This window comes from Bacillus rossius, chromosome 18 (genome assembly GCF_032445375.1).
Source record: "Bacillus rossius redtenbacheri isolate Brsri chromosome 18, Brsri_v3, whole genome shotgun sequence".
Classification (NCBI taxonomy): Eukaryota; Metazoa; Arthropoda; class Insecta; order Phasmatodea; family Bacillidae; genus Bacillus; species Bacillus rossius.
This window is the reverse complement of record NC_086345.1, coordinates 24,491,708-24,510,382: the sequence shown is the minus strand read 5'-3', so window position 1 is coordinate 24,510,382 and position 18,675 is coordinate 24,491,708. Positions and strand designations below refer to the sequence as shown.

The window sequence follows — 18,675 nt, the reverse complement described above, 5'->3', positions numbered from 1 at the left end:
AGTGATGTAAATATTGGAAATTAATAAAACTGTGTGCGATAAAAATCTTTAAAAGGGCTATCCTTTACGAACCCGGCAAATCGTAACAATACGTTTGGTATGTACCCGAAAACATTTTAACGCAAGTGACTATATACATATTTATGCATCTATATGTGGGTCCACCATCTTTGTGTCACATTTCCGTTCAATTGTTATCTTAAAGATATTATGAATATTGTACGTGTTAAATGTGCAATTTGTAGTGTAAATCTTAATCACATATAGGCTTAAGTGCATCTATTTTCTTAAAGAAGGTATGTTTATGATGTTGCCAATTTGACATCTATATTTCCAAAATAGAGCAACGCTCTCTGGAACATTGTAGTAAATAAATTGTAAAAGAAAAAATCTATTATCACACCAAGTCTTTGAATACCATGGAGTGTGTGTCTGTTCTGAAGTTGAATCCAACTGGTTAGCAATTGGAAAGCAGGAAAATCAAAGTTATATAAAGGCCTTTTGCTAAAAATTTGTTTAAGAAATTAAAAAAGCTAAAGAGAATCTGAAAATGCTGTCATTTAGTGTATAATGATAAAAAAAATTTTTTTAAAAAACCTACACGCCTGCAATAAATTAGCATTAAACTTCATTACAGCCAAAAAATTGTTTTGCTGTGAAAATAGGGGGTCTTTCTCATGTTGACATCGAGTATTAACATGGCAAAGATTGCACACAACAACTGCCTTAACTTATTACCTGCACAGTTTGAAGTTTTGTTTAGTAGCTTTCTAGGAGGAATAAGAAGAACCATGGGTGTCTGGTTCAATAGGCATCCCCAGCCAAAATAGCCAGAGAAAGGCGACATTAGTGATTGGTGTGTTCGCGTTTTTGACGTGACAACGTCTAATAAATCGATGAACCCCGTCTGCACGCAAGAAAAAGTGCCCCGTTACGCACATTGTCCCGTTACGCTGTGTCCCGTTACGCTCATTGTAACCTTGCGCCGCACCTACAGAAGTGAAAACTTAAAACTTTGTTTATAAATGTGTAATATGAAATAATTTCTACGTCAAATGTACGTAAGAAAATGAATCTGATTACTAGTATAATTTCAAGTATTTATTCTTTTATTATTAAAAAAAGTGGCATCTGTCGCCGAGTGCCATAATAATAGGTAATGTTACAATGGACTAAAAAATTATGGTGATTCATATAATTAATGATAGATATTTTATTACAGTTTATTTATATGAAAACTTGTTCAAAATTATATTTAAACTTTATAGCTAAACGCCAGTTTTTAAAATTAATTACAAGTCATCTACAAGTGAACTGTTTCGTCGACTGTTTATAAAGTGAAGTGCAAAGTGGTAAATATGTAGTGTACGGATTATCGTCAAGAAAATTTTTAAAAATCTGAAATAACTTTCATTATATGCTTTTTTACGTCCTCTTTTCATTACAGCCTGCGGAGATAAGAAATTCCAATTACTTTTGTAGATATCGAATTTTTAAATTTTAATCACTATACCTGTACATTCACACAGCTTCACCATTGATTTTTTTTACGAGTATCTAATGTTTTTTATTGGATTATGTTGTCTCGCGATAGTTCGTGATAGGCCAATATTCAAATGAACAAATAGGTGATGATTTATTCATTTATGGTTCAAAACGATGAGTAATTACAACGGTCAATTACGTTCGTTCATACTGTTAATCCTTTGTTCCGGTTTGTTAGGTTAGGTCAGCTACATTATAAATATTTTAAAAATGAACAACCATTAAAATTAATTTTATTATTTTTAATGTCAGTTCAGTTTCAAAGTATTTATAATGTAGCTGACCTGACCTGACCTAATGTACCTTTGTCCCGTTTTGTTAGGTCAAGTCAGTTACATTATAAATACTTAAAACTATACAAGTAAAATTAATTGATATTATTTTTAATTTCCGTTTATTTCGAAGTATTTATAATGTAACTAACCTTATATAATGGAAAATTTATGTTATTTAGGCATTCACGCACACACGGAAAAATATAAAATGGCGACGGTCGAATGATTACATAGGTCTTGTATTGCAAAATAAGAACGGCGATATCTCCAAAATTAATTGGAATTTATCTCCGCAGGCTGTAATTAAAAGAGGACGTAAAAGTGTATTTATAATAAAAGTTATTTCAGATTTTTAAAAAATTTTTTGATGATAATCCGTACACTACATATTTACCTGAAAAGTTAATGTGGTTTTCATTGCTTATTACAACAACAATTTCGGCAATAAAGGTTAATTATTCTTGCATTTAAAAAATCTGATTACTAGTATAATTTCAAGTATTTATTCTTTTATTATTAAAATAAAAGTGATTCAATTTTATTCATAAAATTATGCAATAATTTCATCAATGTTTTGTTATGTTGTTGTCACGTTAAACTATCGTCCGTAAACCGACTTTACAGACAACCAATTTTTTTTAAGTATAAAATAAATCGCAAAATGTAAACCAACATAACTCAAGCCAGTTAACGTCAGCTCAGATATCGCAATGAGAATACATTCAGCTTGTTCCGTGGTCTGTTTGATCCAAGGCCATTCACGAAACAAAAAAAAAAAACGTAATTCCAAAGACAAAAAAAATAGAAAGGTGACGATCGGTTCCGTTTCGTATTTTTATTTCGTGAAAACTTCGGAGAAATATTTCGTAACAATTGTTTCGTATTAATATGTAATGCATTTACCATAACTTTAAACTATGTTAACTTAACTTTTTTTCCTGCTTGAAATCATCCAGGTTTTCTAGCAAACCTTAAAACTATTTATCTTTCGATAAAACTTTCGCATGACAATAATTAAAACTTTTTAATGTAATAACAACAAGTTTAACAAAAATTTACAACTGACTTACCTATTTTTTATTTATTTTTTTATATTTTTACATTTGAATTTCATACAGACAGGTTTAGTAATAGCGTTAATCAGACAGGGATATGTGTAAAGGTGTGGGGATATGGCTTATAGGTTAGGTATTTCCGCGATCAGATCGATATGGCATGTGATCCTTCTTCTGCCTCGCTTCCTCCGTCCTCTTTGCAGAGTGTCCGTCGTCTCCTTTCGCGTAACGTCCTTTCGAAGAGAGTGCTTCAGGCAGCGACTGGTGGCAACTGGTGTCCTTCATCTACCTTTCTTCGCACCTTTCTTTCTTCACTTCTTGTCCGGCTTCTTTCACCGAGCGGACTCATAGTCATGCTTCTCCTCCACACAACTAACTACCTTGAAACAGACGGCGTGGAATCAGCTGTTGCGAACCTCAACCTCAGATGGCACTCTTCTCATTACTACGGTGTCCTTTCTCCGTCTCCCCCACTTCCTCCTTTTTTTTCTTCTTTTTTTTTCCTCACCGAGCGTCCTCAGTGGCCTTCTACTCCTCTACAAAAAAAAGAAAAATATCCTCCGAGAGATAAGGTCAGAAAGTGAGGTAGTTGCTGTCGAAAATCCTCGCTGTCGGTTGGTCTCGTACATCGTCTCTCTTGGGTTCCCCCACCACGCGTCTCGCTTCTACTTCACTCTACATCCTTGAAAAACCAGCGGTACGGGACGGATGGTGCTTTCTTCGTCTTCGCTTCCTCTTTCTCAACCGAGCGTCCTCGGTGTACTCTTTTGTCCTTCAGCCGACGTTCTTGACAGCGAGTACTCTTCATCCTTCACCCGACTAATCTTGACAGCCAGCGAGTACTCTTCATCCTTTAGTTGACGTCCCTGACAGCTAGTACTATTCATCCTTCACCCGACTATCTTGACAGCCAGCGAGTACTCGTCATCCTTCACCCGACTAATCTTGACAGCCAGCGAGAACTCTTCATCCTTCAGCCGACTATATTGACAGCCAGCGAGTACTCGTCATCCTTCACCCGACTATCTTGACAGACAACGAGTACTCTTCATCCTTCACCCGACTATCTTGACAGCCAGCGAGTACTCTTCATCCTTCAGCCGACTATATTGACAGCCAACTAGAACTCTTCATCCTTCACCCGACGTTCTTGACAGCCAGCGAGTACTCTTCATCCTTAACCCGACTATCTTGACAGCCAGAGAATACTCTTCCTCCTTCAACCGACGTCCTTGACAGTGAGTACTCTTCGTCCTTCACCCGACATTTTTGACAGCCAGCGAGTACTCGTCATCCTTCACCCGACTATCTTGACAGCCGGGGAGTACTCTTCACCCTTCACCCGACTATCTTGACAGCCAGCGAGTACTCTTCATCCTTCACCCGACTATCTAGACAGCGAGGGCAGCAGCTCTCTTGCAGACGCGGTCCCAGGCTACGGAGGGTGCAGACCGCGGCGGCGCGCGGCCCGGTTGAACTCGGCGATGACCTGCTTCTGCTGCCTCATGTCTTCCGCCATGGCGCGCATCCTCTTGAGCGCCTCGGCTCCCCGGTCCTCCACCTCGCGCACCAGGTCCCGGTGGCGCCTGTGGCGCCTCACCACCTCGTCCGTCTCGAAGTTCACCGTCGCCTGCAGCACGGACAGCCTATCTCGCAGGTCCGTGTACAGCCCCACGTACACGCAGACGAAGTCCCCGTCGGCGGTGGCCATGAGCGGGACCTCCCAAGGGTCCAGCTGGTCGGCGGCGAGGTAGGGCACCCAGCCGGCGAAGGGCGGGCAGCGGCGCGCCGTGGTCCTCCATAGAGGAGGGACCGGGGGTCGCGGATCGTGCGGCGGCGCGCAGACGAGCTTCCTCTTCGGCGGTACCTCGGACCTGGGGAGGCGCGTCCACCGGGACTTCCCCGCCGTCAACGGGCAGCAAGGCGCCGCCGGCGGAGGTACGTCTTTGGGGACGGGAGGCAAGGGCTCGTACCAGTCGGCGCCCGGGGAGACCTTGGGCGGGGACCTCTTCGGCGACTTCTTCTTCTCCGGAGGAGCAGCAGGAGCAGGAGGAGGAGGAGGAGAACAGTGTCCTTGCTCCTGCGAAGTCTCTGTCCCGGTCGAAGACGAAGTCCCCGCGTCGTCGTCGCGCGCGCCCGCACGGAAGTCGTGCAACGAGCTGTTGGAAGTCCGCGCGAAGGATATGAGCCCGTTCGAGTCCTCCGACGACGAAGGCAAGGTCACGTCCGTCATCGAAGAGGTACACGGCGTGCAGTGGTCCATGGTCTCGGGATACTTTAAGAAAAAATTTACAAAAATTTAGATCCTCACTGAGAATTTTGAAAGGAAAATAAAAGGCCGAAAAAAAAATAAATTTCCCCCTTGACTCCCCGGAACAAAATCAACAACCGAACAAAAAAAGGCAAAGAGAATTTCGCGTGTTTTTTCAGCCGCGCGGACTGTGCACTTCGTGAGAAATTTATGGAATGCAAAACTGGATCCTTCTTTTCACAGGCGAGAGAGCCAAACGTCCGGTCGTGCATCTTCGGTTTTTTTTATTTGTTCATTGTAAATAAATATCGCTGTGTTGATAAAACGATACTAATGGTCAATTAGGTTAGGTTAGCTACATTATAAATACTTTAAAACATTTTGGACAGTTGATTTGGTTAGGATAGCTACATTAAATATACGGAAAAAAAACATGAACTTCGGGGAACTTCGGGTTTTGGCTCTCTCGTCTGTGAAAAAGCTTCGTAGGAAGCGAAACTACGTTTGAAAATGTTACAATGAAAATTCGTGGAAGTGAGAGAACTATTTGCCGGGTTTAATAATTGAATTCGTGATGAGCACGACATCCACATCAGGATGATAAAACTGATTTAACGATAATCTATTGTCGATATGCTGGTATCATGATTGTTTAACAATACTCAGTGCGTGAAGGCATTTTTACGAATATTCCTATAGTATGTTCCTTTATCGTTAAAAAAAACAACTTGTAGCACATTTGTCGTATTGTAGCTATATTTGGTTTATCTAATCAATTGCTAACCGATTGACATCAAATTCAAAATAGACACGTACTCCATAGATATATTAAATATGGTTCAATAAATTTGGGTGTTATTATTTTAGCACTTTTTAACTACCTCTGTTTTTTAACGTTTTAATAATAAAATTGTATATTTAAACCATTATTTATAGATTTAGGGTATATGTGGATTGATATCTCCCTTCAGAAAAAAAACTATAATTTAAATTTAAAAGAAATCGCTACAGCTGTTTTGCAGAAAGCAAATGACATTCATGCAAGAATTTCTCGGTTGGTGGTGCATGATTTGTTGAACCAAAATGCAAATTTCAAAGCAAGTTGTGCCTAAACCAAGCAACACCAAGAAGTCGGGTGTCTTTATAATAGTATTGAACTTGTGTTTAAAATTACTTTATAAACTTTCACAATATAATATACAAAGATTTATAGCTTTTTACTCCAATGGCAGTGAAATAAAATTTTATCACGTCAGGAAAATTAAAAAAAAAAAGTGACTACATCTCTGAAGAGCGATTTCACAAAAACCAAAAACATTGCTTTAAAAAATTGAAATCTTTTTTTTAGGTTATGTGGTTCTTATAATTAGAGAAATTTATTCAATGTGCTGGTTAATCAGCAATGAAGTATGTCCAGCGAAAAATAAAACAACTCTTAAATCAATGTTCGTTATTGTAAGAACCATTCAAAGAACTTGGAGAAATGGAATGATATTTATTTACCGAATTAAAGTTAGTTTATGAGCCTGGCCCAAGTTTTAAAGCGCCTGGTGTTCTGTAGTCCTTGACATTATAAAGATTACTACATGAACCCCTAAATAAATGCCTGTACCTACACGCAATGAGCATTGCAATTTTGTTTTTGTATATGGAACACAAATATTCATGTCGAATTACAGATATTTGTACAAATTTGTACATTTACATGAAAAACTGTATAACTACAAAATAGTGTTCCCAGTAATACTGGGTTCGGATTCTTATTAGCTAAAGTTACTTGTAAATCTTTCCCTGAATAGCTATCCAGGCGCACATTAATAAGCATGGTAACACGAAATTAATTTGCTATAATTGAATGTTTGATCTTCTTTTCCATGGTTTAAAAAGAAATTAAGCTTGAATATAGAATTATATGACAATATCTGTGATAAATACTCTGTATTATCTCTAAAAATATGAAAAATTAACCATAGTCTTGTGTTGCATAAAGTTAAATATATTTCTTGTAGTAGTACAAAATATTTCTTGGCAACTGTTTCGGAAGGAATCTTTTTTTTAATCACAATAATTTTTTGACGTGAATACGTCTTTAAAATTATTTCCATAGTGGCAGGCAATTCAAAAAACGAATGATAACAAAGTCGGAGGATACAGTTTGGTGTTGCAGCTACATATCTATCATCTCCATCCAAAATTTAATCACACCACTGGATAGTTAAAGAATCAAAGAATTCGTTACGCTAAGTGAGGACTGTGACGCATCGCGCGCGGTGGAGGGGGAAGCGCCGCCATTTTGAGGTCATTTTGCTGCGTTTCCAGATTTCCATTTGGTATAACTTTTGACTCGGAGAAGCTACGACGTTCGTTTGAGTTTCAATCGTCAGCTCTCGTCAAATCTATCGATTGCACATATAAAACATTAGTGTCAAATAGTTACAGTGAATATATAGCGTTACGTACACGTATTACGTACAACACACGGCTGTGTCCATGACACAGTCACATCCCATTTTTTTTCTGTGAGGACTACGATGACTAATGACAGCGGTGGCCTTCCTTGTAGCATTTCTTCTACCTTTGCCGATCCTTCGCTTGGTGGGTGTTGTCACAACTTATAAACACACAAGATATAATCTTCTAAGTTATGCCTGTTCAAAATTGTGTGTTTCTAAGTTATGTGGTTTGGCGTTGTGTGTTTCTAAGTTACGTGTTTCCAACTTGTGAGTTTCTAAGTTGTTATAGTTCTAAGTTATGACTTCTACTTTATGACGTTTCAAAGTTGTGTGATTCTGCGTTACGTGTTTCTAAGTTATGACATTTCTAAGTTGAGAGTTTCTAAGTTGTGATAGTTCTAAGTTATGACTTTCTAATTTACGACGTTTCTAAGTTGTGTGGTTCTGCGTAGTGTTTCTAAGTTACGTGTTTCTAAGTAATGATCGTTCTAACTCATGACAGTTTCTAAGTTACGTGGATTTTTTCTAGGTTTCTTAGTGGTGTGTTCGTAAGTTATGTGTGGGTGACAGTGAGTGCGGAGGAAAAGGCGTGACCTTCACCCCTCCTCCCTTTTTTTCAACCCCTAAAGATCACTGGAAGCTCTAAGTCCCGGTCTGAATTACAGCTGCCCGCGCGGTCCCGAGTAAAGCAAACGAGCCCGGTCGTAAATCCAACATCGGGGGTTCTTTTTACGATCTTCGTAAACACAGGAATGTGGAGGGAGGGGGAAGGTTTGAGCACTCACTCAGTTAAGTCTTGGGAACCGGAAACATCCTACTTCAAGACGCCAATCGCAACCCCGTCCTGAAAAACGCGTTATTTCGGAAGTCGTTCATCTCTGAACGGGAGAGAGTTATGTGTGGTTCGTGAAATTTGGCAGGTTTGTCATGAAGAAGTTCAAAACTTTATTTTTTTTTATTCCGAAGAGTATAGGGCATAGGTATAGAGTATAGGTCTCGGGCACACTGGAATTTTCTAGGAGTTGTTTCGTGAATGCGAACGGAAATGCGTAACAGCGACGGTGCTGCTGCACATCCTGTGGCGGATGGCGCGAACAAAAAGTTCACAATGTAAAAAAAAAAGAAACTTTATAGCACTAACTGTTTCAATAATTTCATAAAGATGGGCAGTAGTTTAATAAAATTCCTTGTCGAAATTCAGCTCCAGACTACATATATATATATATATATATATATATATATATATATATATATATATATACCTATATATATATATATATAGACGTGACAACGTCTAATTAATCGATGAACGCCGGCTGCATGCACGAAAAAGTGTCCCATTACGCACATTGTCCCGTTACGCTGTGTCCCGTTAAGGTCATTGTACGCTTGCGCTGCATCTATCTCACTTCCACTAGATTGGAACAACCATCGATTTGACTTTTTCGAGGCACATTAAACTTGAAACACTCCCATTCGTTTCCTACTTTTCCTATCATCGTCCTATCCTTAACAGAATAACACAGATTGGAAGAAGTTAAATAGCAAACATGTATAAAAGTTATAGTTAAAATAATCTCTTCGTTAAAGTAATAAACATATTTGAAATAATGAGTGCAAATAAAATTTAATTAATCAATTAAATTGTAGATTTCATTTCACTCCTTCTTTGTATCCATACAAAATAGTGATAATTCAATAAAAATGATTCAATTTTATTCATAAAAGTATGAAATCATTTCATCAATATTTTGTTATGAAGTTGTCACGTTAAACTATCGTCCGTAAACTGACTTTACAGACAACCAATTTTGTAGAACGTAGTTAAGTTAAGGTTATGTTTTTTTTCTTTTGTTTATTTATTTACGATGTGAATTTCTTCAAATGTTAGGTTATTGATTTATTAGAGATAATGTTGATTATTTGTAGATTTAAGTTAACAATTTTTTATTCTTTCAATGAAAAAATCTTCATTTCTTCTAGTTTCAAAGTTAGTATTGGTAGGGGGCAAAACTTATGGATTCGCGTCACCGACATGCTAGTGATATAATACCAAAATCATTTTATAGCGTAAATTTGACGTAGAAATGATTTCATATTACACATTTAAAATCAAAATTTTAAGTTTTCACTTCTGTCGACAGCCGTTATGACTGACTTTTAGTTGTTTTTATTTTCATGTGCCTGTTTGGTTTTACGTGTACATTTCTGTTCCATTTACAAAAAAAAATGTCTGTAAAGTAGGTTTACGGACGATAGTTTAACATAACGTCATAACAAAACATTAATGAAATGATTGCATACTTTTATGAATAAAATTTAATGATTTTTATTGAATTATCACTACTTATTTTGTATGGATGCAAAGAAGGAGTGAAATTAAATCTACAATGTTATTAATAAATTTACTTTTATTTGCACTCATTAATTCAAATATGTTTATTACTTTAACGAACAGATTATTTTAACTATAACTTTTATACATGTTTGCTATTTAACGTCTTCCAATCTGTGTTATTCTGTTAAGGATAGGACGATGATAGGAAAAGTAGGAAACGAATGGGAGTGTTTCAAGTTTAATGTGCCTCGAAAAAGTCATATCGATGGTTGTTCCAATCGAGTGGAAGAGAGATAGATGCGGCGCAAGCGTAGAATTAAGCGTAACGGGACACAGCGTAACGGGACACAGCGTGATGGGACAACGTGCGTAACGGGACACTTTTTCGTGCTTGGAGCTGGCGTTCATAGATTTATTAGACGTTGTCACGTCAAAAAAAAAATAATAAGAGTTAAATTGCAGCAACGTAAAACGAAAGAGTTTAGAGTTCCCTACAGGCTCATCCGTATTTCTTCCGTGTCATTGCAGGTACGCTACGCTGTCCCGTGATTCGCGCATCCGTTTTATGTTATCCGCGTGTCCGCTTCTGAATCGTTGTAGAAGGAGCCTTGATCGATTTTCCCGGGCACACAGCAGCGAGACTTTTCCCCGCCGTTTGGTCTGCGAGGGGGGGGGGGGATTTTTTTCCACGAAACCCCCCCTCGTCGTAAACCTCACCCTCGGGAGAGAGAGAGAGAGAGAGAGAGAGAGAGAGAGAGAGAGAGAGAGAGATAGAGGAGACAGGAACATCTTCACATCCGCCAGTTTCACCTGAAGCCAAGAATGTAATACATTTTTTTTTCAAGTCCCAGCGATTTTTTTAAGACCTCAAGTATAATAAAGGTGTTAAATTAATGATTTAGTTATAAACGTCAGGTGGAAACACGATTATAACTTTAATACCCCCAATTAAAACATTACAAAACAAATAATTAATAGGGACAGGAAAAATTCGCGGGTTAAATGACCTGCAGGATGAACTCCATAGTTCTATGTATACTCGGTCAAGTGCCTTCCACTCATTGGCTGTTGTCTTGTGAGACGTTCCAACGTAGCAGCCTGTGATTCGATAAAGCTTTGGTCGGGTGTTTCCCATTGGCCCAGAGTCATCCAGGTGAGATGTGAGGCAATAGCAGAGGCAGCACTGAGATATAACTATTTGTATTTTAGCCTTTCGCGAAATTAATTCGCGAATTTTTCCTGTCTCTAGTGATAATTAATGATTTGGTTATAAACTTCAGGTGGAAACACGATTATAACTTTTAATGCCCCCAATTATAACATTACAAAACAACTAATTAAACATTCCTGATCAGGTAGGCTAACTATTTATTAAACGAACAAAAATGTAGGGTTCTAGAAAATCTCTGTTAGAGTAGGGGTTATTTTTAATAATGATTTCTGTATATATATATATATATATATATATATATATATATATATATTAATTTTTTTATGAATCTCTAGCTAGTTTAAAAAAAATCTCTCTCGAGAACAAGTTGATTTATTTTAAAAAAAAAACCTTGATAAGTTAAGATATTTATGTAACTGAACAACAGTTCAAAAAAATTTTTACCATCTTTAATTGGATTTTTATATAAAGTCTGCTAGCCAGGCGTCAAAAACCGTTAAAGAGGACTCTTACAAGGTACGAAAGGGCTCCCATATCCGCTGTAGTGTGCTTCAAATTAAAATTAAAATATATCATATATTAGTCAAAAGGACGTCAGTCAAGGCAGCGATGGCTGTGTTTCGCGCTCATTGGCTGTTGGGTTTTTTGGGTCTGGCCAATGGCGGAGCGGTCTAGTTTGCGGGGAAACCCGACCTGACACGACAAGTGCAAACATATTCAGTGTGTCACAGAACTCAAAGTCAAGCCGAAAACAGTTGAATAAATTGTAAATGTGTTATGTCAGTTTTTGTGTTGTAGGCATTTTGACGTGATAACTTCTTATAAATCGATGAACGCCGTCTGCACGCACGAAAAAGCATGACTCATTGTCACGTTCCGCCTGAGCCGAGCGTGCAAGCGAGAGCGCGGAACAAGCGATAGAGAGGCAATGACAAGTTGAACCGGCCAACCACCGTGCGAGAAAATCTTCTATAATATCAAACAGGTTAAGGTGGGCTTATTAAAAGCAGCAATTTAAAAAAAATTGTTTTATTTGTCCAAATTCGTCATTTCAAACTAACAATGTATTGACATTTATTTCATTTCAGTTTATTTCTATAACTTATTATTGTTTGTGATTACATTTAAACAAATTATTTAGATTAAATTTGCAAAAACTGTAAATTATATTTTAAAATTAAAAAGTATGAAATTTTTCATCAAAGTTTTCTTATTACGTTATCACGTAAAATTATCGTCCGTAAACAGACTTTACAGACAACCCCCCTTTTTAGTAGATAGTTTTATTTTCTTCGCACTGCATTAAGTTTTAAGATACTGAAAATACGAAATTTTTTACTCCGCGATCATTAATAACTCTATTATTTATAACAATCTACTTAATAAAAATCTAACGCTGACTGATACACAACGCGGGTCTATAAGCATGAGATTTCGCACAGGAGTTTATATAACGTAGGTTAGCACTACGAAAGGTTTTTTAAAACTCGTATCCTAAGAAGATTAAATAGGGAATGCAATTTTTCATGAAAGTTAGTCAATTTTGAAGTTCTAAACATGGAAATTGTTTTTTAGGCTTAATTTTATAAATAAAAGTCAGTTTTATCGGTGTTTTTTTTTTGGTAGTTCATCAATAATAAGTAGCAAATACTTTACCATAGATCACACGGCTAGCTCATGATAAAATCAAACGTTATCGCGTGACTATTAATTTCTTTTTTAAAAAAAAAATCACCATGCTAACTTAGCAAGATATTTGCACACGAATTTCCAAAGAAGAAACAGTTGAAACTAGGAGAATTTTTTTTCTTCAAAGAAGTTCACAGTCATCGTTCCCAGAGATACGTGGTGGTGGGTTTACCACCTGTCATTTGTTTTGTTTTTTGTTTGTTTTGTATCGTGGCCCTGCCGTGAGTGAAAATTATTTCTTGATCCGTTCGTCCGTGTCCTGTTTCGTCGTCGAAGCAGATTGTAAATTCCTCGTGTGGTGGTGAGACGCAGAGCGCTATGGTCGTCGAAGGCAGCCAGGCGTCGACGGTGAAGTTCTCGTCGATGGGCTCTCACGATAAGGTAAGGCTGAGCTCGTGTCCGTCCGCCATCCGCGCGTCCGTCAACAAGCCGGGCTGTTCACAATTACCCGTGCGTCCGTCAACAAGCTGAGCTATTCACAATTATCCGTGCGTCCGTCAATGGGCCGGGCTATTCACAATTATCTGTGCGTCCATCAACAAGCTGAGCTATTTACAATTATCCGTGCGTCCGTCAACATTCTGAGCTATTCACAATTATCCGTGCGTCCGTCAACAAGCCGGGCTGTTCACAATTACCCTCGCGTCCGTCAACAAGCCGGGCTATTCACAATTATCTGTGCGTCCATCAACAAGCTCAGCTATTTACAATTATCCGTGCGTCCGTCAACAGGCCGAGCTATTCACAATTACCTGTGCGTCCGTCAACAAGCTAAGCTATTCACAATTACCCGTGCGTCCGTCAACAAGCTGATCTATTCACAATTATCCGTGCGTCTGTCAACAAGCTGAACTATTCACAATTATCCGTGCGTCCGTCAACAAGCCGGGCTATTCACAATTATCCGTGCGTCCGTCAACAAGCCGGGCTATTCACAATTATCCGTGCGTCCGTCAACAAGCCGGGCTATTCACAATTATCCGCGCGTCCGTCAACAAGCCGGGCTATTCACAATTATCCGTGCGTCCGTCAACCAGCTGAGCTATTCACAATTATCCGTGCGTCCGTCAACAAGCTGAGCTATTCACAATTATCCGTGCGTCCGTCAACAAGCTGAGCTATTCACAATTATCCGTGCGTCCTTCAACAAGCCGGGCTATTCACAATTATCCGCGCGTCCGTCAACAAGCCGGGCTATTCACAATTATCCGTGCGTCCTCTTCAGTTAAGGCGATGCCGTGACCAGAGGTTGAGGGCTACCCATCCCAACAGTGGTCAAGGCGGTTCACCGCCCCAGCAGCGGTGCCGACGTGGAGGCAGAGGATTGCCACTCGGTGCGGAGAGAGAGTGAACCTGTTGTATCTTGTCTCGGATACTAGAGCCCACAGCGGCTCTGACACCTCAGGAGGACAATCACCTTCCGCGCAGGGTCAGGCCCACTCCCACCTCACAGTGCGGCCGAAGGCCCAATGTGCGGCCAAAAGTAGAAAAGTTTCTAGTTAGAGTTTGTTTCCATCATTGTGTTGGCTAAAGGGATCCCCTAAGAAACGAAAACCGTTCCCATAAACGACCCTTTCCCAAAAAATTCCCCTCCACGATGTCAGTCGGAATGTGGCCTTCGTCCGATCACTACGTTGTGGCACGGGCGTCGAAAACCGGTCTCAAAATTTCGTCCCCTCCAATAAGATATTTAGTTTCGTAGTTTCTCAGTTTATCCTGATGTTTAATTTAATGATTTCGTGTGGATATAGCACCAGCAGATACGTTAACTGTGTTTTCATTTTTACAAATTCGTTCTCCGATTTTTTTTTTTTTTTTTTAATAAATTATATAATGCAACTAAACTATAATTAGAATATTTAGGAAAGAAAAAATGCCTAAAAACCACCTTTTTGCACCTTTCGAACCCAAAATTTTCCACGGTGGAGGACCCCCGGATAGGATTACCAGACGTCCGGTAAAAGGAGGACATGTCCTCCTTTTTATGTATTTTTTTGCATCCGGCCGGATTTTCCTTAATGCTCCAAAATTTCCGGCTTTTTTATAAAGTGAGATAATTCCTGCAGTTACACTCTGAGTAAAGCGCGCGCTGTCCACAGAGACATCCACTAGTAAGTAGTTCTATGACAGCTGGACAGGTAGCAGCACCATGCAGAAGCACGTGTTTTTAATATGCTGTATATGCGTAGTTTGTTTGGTTCTTTTTACTGAAACTGTATTAAATGCCAAAACATTGTGAAATATCGTACTGCATTGTAATTGATTCATGGCTTTTTTAAAATATATATATATATTGTCCTCCTTTTTTAGTGAAATGTCCTCCTTTTGCGAGATGAATGTCCTCCTTTTTTTATTATCAGTGTCTGGTAACTCTACCCACGGACCACCCCGTCGCTTTTTTTTTTCTTCTAGGGGATGGATATTCCTCAGACAACTAAATCAATTGAAGTCCTCCCCCAAAATATGTATCCTTGCGATGCCCATGGTTGTGGCGCGTGTCTCAGGAGGAGACGATGACCTCGTCCACGGACGCGTCCTGCTCTGCGGTGTCCGCCTCGACGGGTCCGTCGGACGGGGTCCGGGAACCTCCGGCGCCGCCTCCCCCGCCGCCGGCCAAGAGGACTACCACGGAGTACGCCCCGGCGGTGTGGAGGACCACGGTCCGCTCGGTGCCTCCCTTCGCCGGGAGCGTGCCCTACACCCTGCCGGCGCTGCTGCAGCAGTACGAGGTCCCCGCCGTGGTGTGCGCCGAGGACGTGATGCTGTACGCCGGCATGTACTCGGACCTGCGCGAGCGAGTGGCCCTCATGCAGGTTGGGACCTGCCTCTCTGTCCTCGTCGTGCCTTTGAATATACATATACTGTATAGAAGTCGCGAGTGGATAAGGATTTACTCTACGTATGATGAGCAGCCTTGGGAACTTCACCGCTGCAAGTGCGCCGCCCGTAACGCCCCTGTATCGTCTTAGTTGTTATTTACACGTTAGAGCGCTGCACTGTCACCCGCTGTCATTCCCCCGCAACCCCCCCGTCTATCATTCACTGCAGCTCGAGGTCGTTCAACGGGAGGGGGTGTTTGAAGAGCTCGACACTTGTGCGCCAGGGACCAACCACAAGTCGATGCCATAGAGATGGTGGCGATTTGCGGCGGTGAATTAACCAACTACCTCAAAACCGTATTAGAAATTTTTGAACCTGGGCTGGCGACTTCTATACGGTGTATATATATTCAAAGGTCGTGCGCAGGGTGACGCAAGGCCCGCCTCGTCAGGGCGGCGTTATCTGTGCTGGCGAGGCGGGGATGATAAGCGCGACGCTCGCTGGTGCTTCTAGCGCGGTATCTCCTCTGGACTGGCGCGCAGTCTTCTCGTCGTGCGGACGAGCGGCGACCGTAAAACTATATAAGGATCATCAAAGGATCCCGCCTACTGGGAGATCACACACGGTGCGCAGAGCTTCAGGATAAACAACGCGATTTCAAAACTGCTCAGGATATCCGAGTGGGGGGTCTGCTTACGAAAAGCATTTAAGAGTTCGCTGGGGGCAGAAAAGTACTTTTGATTTCGGATTAAGTTTTTAAACTGTATTTTTAGACAAGTGAAAACTGCTAAAAGGCGTGTTTTCGGAGTGATTTTTAGGCGTAAAACAACCGGTGCAGATTCTTGAAAGCACTTAAGGGACTTGCATTAGACCCTTATCTTCATTTCTCCGCCATGTAGTGTCACGGTCGCCGCTCATACGCACGACGAGAAGACTGCGCGCCAGTCCAGAGGAGACACCGCGCTAGAAGCACCAGCGAGCGTCGCGCTTATCATCCCGCCTCACTGACACACATACACCCCTGACCAGGCCGGATACCTTAAGTGATTTCGAGAATCTCTACCGGTTGCTTTATGCCTATAATTCACTCCGAAAATACTCATTTCAGCCATTTAAACCCTTCTAAAAAAAATTAAAGTTTGAAAACTTGATACAGAAATAAAACACTTATCGGCCTTCAACCAATTCTTAAATGCTGATTGGTAAACTGACCCGACTCGGATATCTTGAGTGGTTTTCAAGTAGGTCCTAGAATAATCTGGAACTTTCCAGAATGTTACACAAATATGTAAATTATGGTGAATGTTCCACAGTGTGTTAGAATTTTCCAGAATGTTTTAGAATATTCTGGAACTTTCCAGAATTTTACACAAATATATTAATTATTTTGAAATGTTCTATAATGTTCCATAATGTTATAGAATATTACAGAAGTTTCAAGAATATTCTGGAACTTTGCAGAATGTTACCGGTGTGCATGAGTTATGGCGAATGTACCAGAATGTTATAGAATTTTCCAGAAGGCTCTAGAATATTCTGGAACTTTCCAGAATGTTCTAGAATATTGTGGAACTTTCCGGAATGTTACACAGATGTATTAATTATGGTGAATGTTCTATAATGTTCCAGAATGTTCCAGAATTTTTCAGAAGGTTATAGAATATTCTGGAACTTTCCAGAATGTTACAGAAATATGTGAATTATATCGTGAAAGTTCTAGAATGTTCCACAAGGTACTAGAATGCTCCCAGATGTTTCTGTACCTCCGAAGTGACTCCCAGTATGCGCTGGCCGTGCCTTGTGACCCCCGGCTAGTGATCGTTGAGAGAGAGAGAGAGAGAGAGAGAGAGAGGTCGCCGTCCCCGTCCCCGGGAAGCCTTCTTTTCACAGACGAGAGAGCCAAACGTCCGATAGTGCAACTTCGGGATTTTTTGTTTGTTCATTGTAAAAGATTAGGTTATCTACATTATAAATACTTTAAAGCATTGTGGACGGTTGATTTTGTTAGGATAGCTACATTAATGATACTGTGGAATCATGTAAACGGTTTCCTATCCCTGGATGGCTACATATTAAAAAGTTATTTGCTAAGCAACCATAAAATGATTTCACAGTATTTTTAATGCAGCTATACTTACCTAATATAACCAAACAATCCACAATGTTTTTTTTAAGTATTTATAATGTAGCTAACCTATCATAATCGACCGCAAAATTTTAATGCCACACCGGTTTATACAATGAGATAGAACAAAAGGGGGGGGGGAAAGTGAGCATGAACTTCGGGGAAATTCGGGGAACTTCGGAGAACTTCTGGGAACTTCGGGGAACTTCGGGAAACTTCGGGAAACTTCGGGAAACTTCGGGGAACTTCGGGAAACTTCGGGAAACTTCGGGAAACTTCGGGGAACTTCGGGAAACTTCGGGAAACTTCGGGAAACTTCGGGAAACTTCGGGAAACTTCGGGAAACTTCGGGGAACTTCGGGTGTGGCTCTCTCTCTCGGTCTGCGAATTGAAGGCTTACCGCCCGTCACCCCCGCCGGCAGGAGACCGTCAACTTCGACACGGAGCTGATGGTGCGGCGGCACTGCCGTCTGAGGACGCTGCTGTCCAGCTCCGAGTCCGAGGAGGAGAGACTGTCCCGCGCGCTCAGGCTGCTGGCGACCAGGGTGGCCGACATGCTGGTCCGAGTGCACGAGCTCAAGAGGTCAAAGTTCTCCAAGGACGCGTGGTGACCCTCCTCCCTTTCCCCCTTCCTCCAGAGTCCAGCGTCTGTCCGTCACGGGAGCCGTGGAAGCTTCGCCACCTACTTGTGTAACATAACCCCCCCGTGTGTCTCGTGATAATACAACAATTCAACAACCAAACGCTTCATACTTTCTTTGAACAATCTAAAAGGTTTTAGTTAATTTTTTTTTTTTGAAGATACCTACTCTTAGAGACTGGAAAAATTCGCGAGTTCAATGACCTCAAGGATAGATTACACGATCCTCTGTCCTACTTGGGCAAAACGGCGCCCGTTCATTGGGTACTGAATTTTGAGGCGTCTCAAGTTGGTAACTTGTGGTTGGATACTT

At 40.6% G+C, this 18,675-nt stretch overlaps 1 protein-coding gene across 1 annotated transcript; it reads left to right on the top strand.

Moving 5' to 3' along the window:
* Window positions 1–12,904: 12,904 nt before the first annotated feature.
* LOC134541275 (uncharacterized) lies at window positions 12,905–18,465 on the top strand. Its single transcript, XM_063384581.1, has 3 exons — window positions 12,905–13,158; window positions 15,282–15,590; window positions 18,145–18,465. Exons 1-3 carry the CDS (start codon window positions 13,096–13,098, stop codon window positions 18,331–18,333), a joined length of 561 nt encoding a protein of 186 aa, XP_063240651.1. The 5' UTR covers window positions 12,905–13,095; the 3' UTR covers window positions 18,334–18,465.
* The last annotated feature ends 210 nt before the right edge of the window (window positions 18,466–18,675 follow it).